The 7185-nt window shown below is 36.2% G+C and overlaps 1 protein-coding gene across 1 annotated transcript in view; it reads left to right on the top strand.

Annotated features, from left to right (window-relative positions):
• The window catches only part of Nipbl (NIPBL, cohesin loading factor), a 161413-nt gene that overhangs the window by 121571 nt on the left and 32657 nt on the right, over positions 1-7185 (top strand). The window contains exons 24-29 of the mRNA XM_005356741.3: positions 1715-1804; positions 2645-2859; positions 2956-3058; positions 3746-3844; positions 3942-4088; positions 4973-5107. Coding sequence (XP_005356798.1) covers positions 1715-1804; positions 2645-2859; positions 2956-3058; positions 3746-3844; positions 3942-4088; positions 4973-5107 — 789 coding nt within the window. The remainder of the gene's footprint in view (positions 1-1714; positions 1805-2644; positions 2860-2955; positions 3059-3745; positions 3845-3941; positions 4089-4972; positions 5108-7185) is intronic.

Here is a 7185-nt window from a genome sequence, read left to right as displayed (position 1 = left end):
AAATTTGTTTTGTTATTTGGTCCTGAATGTGATAAGCTCTCACTATAGTCCCAGCTAGTCTTGTATTCATAATGTCCTCAGGAACTAATCCTTAAGATAAAACTTTAGGTCCTTCTCTGGATTCACTGAATCCAGAACCCTAGGAGTGGAGTAGTCAGTGATTTAACAAACCCATCAGATGGTAATTAGTGCAAAATTTTGAGTGCTGTTGTGTGGTGTATATTTGTACAAATAAGAATTGGCACATAAATATTTGTAATACACTATCAAAAGCAAAAATTTAATATTACTATATTACTAATGAATATAATACTTTGAGTATAATCTATTGCCATCTTTTTTATTTGAAGATTTGTTTTATTTCATTTATTTGTGTGAGTATGTATATGTGTACGTGTGTGTGTGCAGGTGTCCATGGAAACCAGAAGGGTCCATTGGATCCCTTGGAGCTGGAGTTTCAGACATTTGTGAGCTACTGAATGTGGGTACTGGGATCCGAACTGCAGTCCTCTGATAGAGCAGTAAGCACTTTTAACCGATAGAGTAGTAAGCACTTTTAATCACTAAGCCATTTCTCTAACCCATCATCATTATTTTAATGGTCAAATTGTCCTTACATTTGACTAGTGAGATGCCTTTTGAAGCTAGCCTTTGTGCCTTTTTTTGACATGTTCCCTATATTCTTTTTGGGTGTGGGGCAGGGGAGTAGGTATGTGTTGTGTTTATGGTGTGTGTACTTGCTAATGTGTGTGCACATGGATGCATAGGTGCATGTCTGCACATGCGTGTGGATGCCAGAGAGTTAGTTCAGGTTTTTTCTTTTTGTTTTGTTTTCAGTCATTCTCTATCTTATCATTATTAGTTAAAGGACTAGGATTCTTTGAAGAAATAAATGACCCCACATATGAGACACTGAAAGTAAAAGATGTCTTTAAAGTACCTATTACATCATGAAATAAAGTCTTAAAGAATGATGGAAATAGTACTGGGGAGATAGCTCAGCGACAAAGTGTCATAAAAGCATGGAGATCTGAACTCAGGTCCTCAGAATCCATGCTAAGCAAACTCAGTTAAATTCCCAGAACCTATAAATTCTCTCCCTTTCTATGCCTAAAGTATTATTTCCACAGTAATTATAAAGCTACCTGAAATGTATGATGCATATTATCACAGCTGCTAACATTCTTATTTACTAGATCAAAACTTTGGTATATATTCATAAATACAAAATACACAATGAGTTCAAGACAGTGCTGTGATATGTGAATCCTGTGTCCAGAAAAAAAGAAAAAAATAGCAATTGTAAATGTAAATTAGGTACAGAGCTGAATAGGGTGTTTTTGTGATGATATTTACTTCTGATATTTATATCAACCACTTCCCAACTCTTTAAGATAGCAAATAGCTTATAAAGCCAAACTTAGCTATCAGCGTGTTTTTGAGAAACCATACTTTTTGTTTCTATATAATGAGTATACTTGCTTTCCTTCTTACTGGCTTGTTCCCCGCTAGGCTTGCATTCACATCTACACTATTTATTAACGCACACCAGTACTTTAGTAGTCACATATCTGTGACTATCATTTGGGAGGCTGGGCCGAGGTTTCCAAACTTGAAGTGAGCCCTGGTACAACACTGTTTTAGAAATGGGTGGGAGGATCAGTAACAGGCAAATAAGTTACCAATAATCTTGTGATTATTGTTTTTGGTTTAGGTTTCTGGAGGAGAAGATGAAATCCAACAATTGCAAAAGGCATTGCTTGATTATTTGGATGAGAACACTGAGACTGACCCTTCACTGGTGGTGAGATTCATTTTGCTTTTTAAATTTAAATTATCTTCAAAAAGTAAGGTGGGGCATTAGAGGGAAAGAAAATAAGAGAAATATTTGGAAATATTTTTATAGATTATCTTCAAGTCTAGGCTAATCCTAAAATTGAATATAGACCTCCTGATGGTGAAGGTGACCTGTTAGCATACAAAAAAGCTGTCAAATTCATATATATGCATACATACAGTTCTTTGAAAATGTATATTAAGTAGCATATCTGGAATATAACAAACTGTATACAATTTGTATGTTTTATAGTCTTGGCATAAGTTTGTAAATAACACTATGCACATAATGAAGTATTTTCAATTTTTCTAAGTAGTGAAATGAAAAAGTTACAATAACCTCTGTATTATTTTAACTACCTAGTAGATTTCCAGTCTGTGGGTATGGAACAAATACACAGAGTGCTTCAGTGCTGAATGTTTTAATGTATTTAAAACTTGCATATTTTTTGCACAGATAAGACAAGAGTTGGAAACAGATGGAAGTCTTTTACCTTCACACCATCTATTCTAAACTTTTCTAGTGGTCTTACCAAATCTACTGAACTATATGAAATGTCCTACTTTAAGTAGTTGATAGTAGTACTCTATTTAATGTAGCTATTTTTATTGTCAGTGTTTTACATTAACAGTTAAATTTTTAGTTAAATGTAAAAAAGGGAAAATCCTGTAATCCAGGATATTTCTGTCTTTACATCTGCTTCTGTCCAAGAGTTCGCTTTAAAAAAAAAAACAAACTTAGAACTTCTATTCCTGATTAGAAATGTTACTAATTACATGAGCTCAAACCTATCTAATGTCTTTCCAGTTTTCTCGTAAATTCTATATAGCCCAGTGGTTTCGTGACACAACTCTGGAAACAGAAAAAGCAATGAAATCACAAAAAGATGAAGAATCCTCTGATGGGGCACACCATGCAAAAGAAATTGAGACAACTGGTCAAATAATGCATCGAGCTGAAAACCGGAAAAAGTTCCTTAGAAGCATTATCAAAACCACACCATCTCAGTTCAGCACATTAAAGTAAGATACAGAGAGAGAAAAAAAATTGTGTGTGTGTGTGTGTTGTAAATATTCATTTACAAAGAACATTTAAAACTGCAGTGCTTTTTGTTGTAGGATGAACTCAGATACTGTGGACTATGATGATGCGTGCTTGATTGTCCGATACTTGGCCTCTATGAGGCCGTTTGCCCAGAGCTTTGATATTTATTTGACGCAGGTAAATTGATTGATTGTTCTGATTGATTTTTTTTTTATTCTGGTTACTTTTGGAGATCGTGGACAGTTTGTGTTCATTGTGAAAGCAGCATTTGTCTCTATTCCATGTTATTTGCATGTCTTTAGCTATGCTTACCGTCCACAAACTGATTCTTCTTGTACAAACAAATAGACATGCTTGTTTGACATGAAAATTGTTCAGTTATAAAGTCTTTGATAATACTGTCTTAGTTACACATATATTTAGTGGAGCTTGATGTTCTTAAATATATATGCAGCAGTATGTTTAACTGAGAATACTGAGGTGAAGATCCCAAAATATAGAGTGCTTTTCCATGTATACTGTCTCGGTTAAGATTCTGGACCAGAGCCAGGCAGTGGAGGCACAGGCCTTCAATCCCAGCACTTAGGAAACACATGCAGGCAGATCTTTGCGAGTTCAAGGCCAGCCTGGGCTACAGAGAGAGTTCCAGGACAGGCTCCAAAGCTACACAGAGAAACCCTGTCTTTGTGGAAAAAAAGAAAAGATTTTTGGATGAGTAAGATGATGTATAACTTGACTTACACATAAAAAACAAAAGGTAGCAAGTTATAGATTGTGTTCATATATATATATATATATATGTGCTATATTTCATTAAATTTTATGTATTTTAAAATTTATGAGAATGTTAATTTTGCCTGGCAGATACTACGAGTTCTTGGTGAAAATGCAATTGCCGTTCGAACAAAAGCCATGAAGTGTTTATCTGAGGTTGTTGCTGTAGACCCCAGTATTCTAGCAAGGGTAAGAGCAAAAATAATATTTCCTGCTTTTTTATTCAAATTTGAATATTGAAGATTATCTCTCTGCTACAAATGACATTTCTCTCACTCTTCTTTAGCTTGACATGCAGCGAGGAGTTCATGGCCGATTAATGGATAACTCCACTAGTGTTCGAGAGGCAGCCGTGGAATTACTAGGTCGATTTGTCCTTTGTCGACCTCAGCTTGCTGAGCAGTATTATGATATGCTGATTGAAAGAATATTGGTATTTTCTTCTGTTTTATAGAATTTATGAATATAATTTGCCCTAAATGTTACTAAATTAATCTAAATATATATATATGACAATTACAATTTTATATTGCCTAATCTGAACCATATGGCACCATTCTAAAGAAGGTTATGCTTTCAAGAGGCAAGGTACTCAATATTATCAAGCCAATTGTTAGTGAAAATAAGATCCATTTTTCAATTACTGTTATACCAGTTTTAATGAGTAATTGATAGTGATAGTAATTATGTATGATAGTTACCTGGTTCTGGAGAGTACTCTGGAGTAATTATCATTGCAGAGTGATATTGTGTGTGTGTGTGTGTGTGTGTGTGTGTGTGACTGTGTCTGTCTGTCTGTCTGAAAATTATTTTCATTGCAGGCACACCACCCACTACAAGCATATTGATTTTTATAGAACTGCACATTGACGCATTCACACAAAAAATTACATATTGCTTCAGGGACATTTATTACCATTAGTATAATACAAGAGTAGTTAGTGCCAAAAGGTTTACTTGATTTAGCTTAGTAAACACTTTGTTGTCTGTATCATAATTAGCATTTTATATGTTGTTGAAGTACCAGACACTATTCTAAAAGCTTATCCTCTTATTCAAATTTGGTGAATTTGTTCTCTGGTCTTGAGTTCATTACTGAGTGTACATACATCCATGTTACATCATATTTTAAAAGTAAATACGGTAAGCTAAATGTCATGTTTATGATATGTGAAGGGTGAATATATGCAACATAATCTTCATTTAACAAATAGGAATTATAATGCTTACAAAAAAATCTTTAACCTTGTTTTTTCAAATTTCACACACCTAAAACCTAAATTTTCCTAACATATGAAAATACATTTTTGTTCTTAGGATACTGGTATCAGTGTCAGGAAAAGGGTAATAAAGATTTTAAGAGACATCTGTATTGAACAACCTACATTTCCAAAAATTACAGAAATGTGTGTAAAAATGATTCGTAGAGTCAACGATGAAGAAGGCATTAAGGTAAGATGGAAATCTGATCTTGTGAAATATCTTTTTCATTAATGTTTAAAATAATTTAGCTACTTATTTAATCTATTTTTTATTTTGTTTCTAGAGTTTATATTAATAAAATATGATCTTTCTTAACCTATTCAACCATTACAGTTTTGTGTATTTAACTATAGAGACTATTCTATCCAGAGATATTATCTCAGTTTTTTTTTGTTTTTTGTTTTTTTTTTTTTTGTTTTTTCAAGACAGGGTTTCTCTGTAGCTTTGGTGCCTGTCCCGGAACTAGCTCTTGCAGACAAGGCTGGCCTCGAACTCACAGAGATCCGCCTGCCTCTGCCTTCCGAGTGCTGGGATTAAAGGCGTGCGCCACCACCGCCCGGCTCAGTTTTTAAATAGTATGTTGGTTTTCAGTTACAGACTTGCCTACAACCTGTAGGGCATTTTCTTAATTGAGCTTTCTTCCTCTCAGATGTCTTCAGCTGGTGTCTAGTTGTCATCAAACTGTTTTGTATAATTGATCCCTTGTCAGCCTGACAGGAAAACAGATTACCGTAAAGAATACTTACTTCTCCTTTTTTTGTTTGTCCTCACAATCACACATTAGTGTAAACTTTAAAAAAATCATAATGTGAAACATTTTACAAACTTCAAAGGCCCAGCCAGTTGGTGGTGGTACTCGCCTTTAATCCCAATACTTGGGAGGCAGAGGCAGACAGATCTCTGTAAGTTCGAGGCCAGCCTAGTCTACAGAGCAAGTTCCACGACTGCCAAGGCTACACTGAGAAACCCTGTCTCGAAAAACAAAACAAAAACAAAAATAGTTCCACAGTCTTACAAATTCAAACATTTTAAAAATTCAGTCTCTAAAAAAACCAAAGTCTTTTAAAATAGAAAGTCTCAACTGTGGGCTTCTATTAAGAAAAATAATAATAAGTTAAATAGTTTCTTATTTCAAGAGGCAAAAACCAGGGCACAGTACACTCAGATAAATTCAGGAACCAGACTCCAACAGTATAAACACTTAATGTCCAGTATCTGGGATTCAATCACAATCTGGGCTCCTTCAAAGAGCCTAGGTCACTTCTCAGGCTGGGTCCATTCCAGGGCTGCGGCTGTTCTTGGCCGTCATCCCATGGTACTGATGTCTTCAGATGCGGGTTCTTGTACTGCAGCTGAACTGTGCTTTCACTGATATCCTCTTCATGCCAAACGTCAGTGTTTCCCCATGACCCTTCAGTCCTGGGGCTTCCACTGCTGCACTGGCCACACCTTCACAGGTGGCCTCTCCCGGGGCCCAGCCTCAGCTGCTCTCCATGACCCCTTCATACCTTCAAACCAGTCCTTGGCTGTCTCTCAACACAACTTGTGTGTGCTGACTCTGAGAAAAGACTTCCCACAAGATTTCACCTCAATGATGCTGATCTCTTCTTAATTACTGCCAATTTTTCAGCTCCAACTAACCAGCAGCAATTGTCCCAGTGAACCAAAGATTTTTCTTTAGTGGTTCTGCTATCTTGTTAATCACGGCTCATTCTTTGGCTCCAGCTAACCAGAATCTTAAATTAACTCAAAATAGCAAATAGCTCTGATAGTCATTAAGAGACTCACAAACTTCTGAAACTTCACAAAGCAGGCTTCCATATTCTACATTGCTCTCAGCAGTCTTCCAGGCTCCCACAGAACAACCCACCACGTTTGAGCACTCCATGGCTTTTCTTGCTCTAACTTCTAAAGCCCTTCCACAATCCTCCCAAAAATAATACAGTCTATGACAACAGTGGCCCACTATTCTGTTAACTACTTCCTGTCCCTAGTTAGGGTTACTATTGCTATGATGAAACGCCATGAACAAAACAACTTCATATCACTATTAATCACTGGAAGAAGTCAGGATAGGAACTCAAAACAGGGTTGGAACTTGGAGGCAGGAGCTAATGCTGAGGCCATAGGGAAGTTCTTGTTCACTCTGGCTTTTTTTTTTTTTTTAATTTTTTCGAGAGAGGGTTTCTCTGTAGTTTTTGGTGCCTGTCCTGGAACTAGCTCTTGTAGACCAGGCTGGCCTCGAACTCACAGAGATCCGCCTGCCT

This window comes from Microtus ochrogaster, chromosome 19 (genome assembly GCF_000317375.1).
Source record: "Microtus ochrogaster isolate Prairie Vole_2 chromosome 19, MicOch1.0, whole genome shotgun sequence".
NCBI classification, from domain to species: Eukaryota; Metazoa; Chordata; class Mammalia; order Rodentia; family Cricetidae; genus Microtus; species Microtus ochrogaster.
Note: the sequence above shows the minus strand (reverse complement) of the source record. Positions and strands in the feature narration are given on the sequence as shown.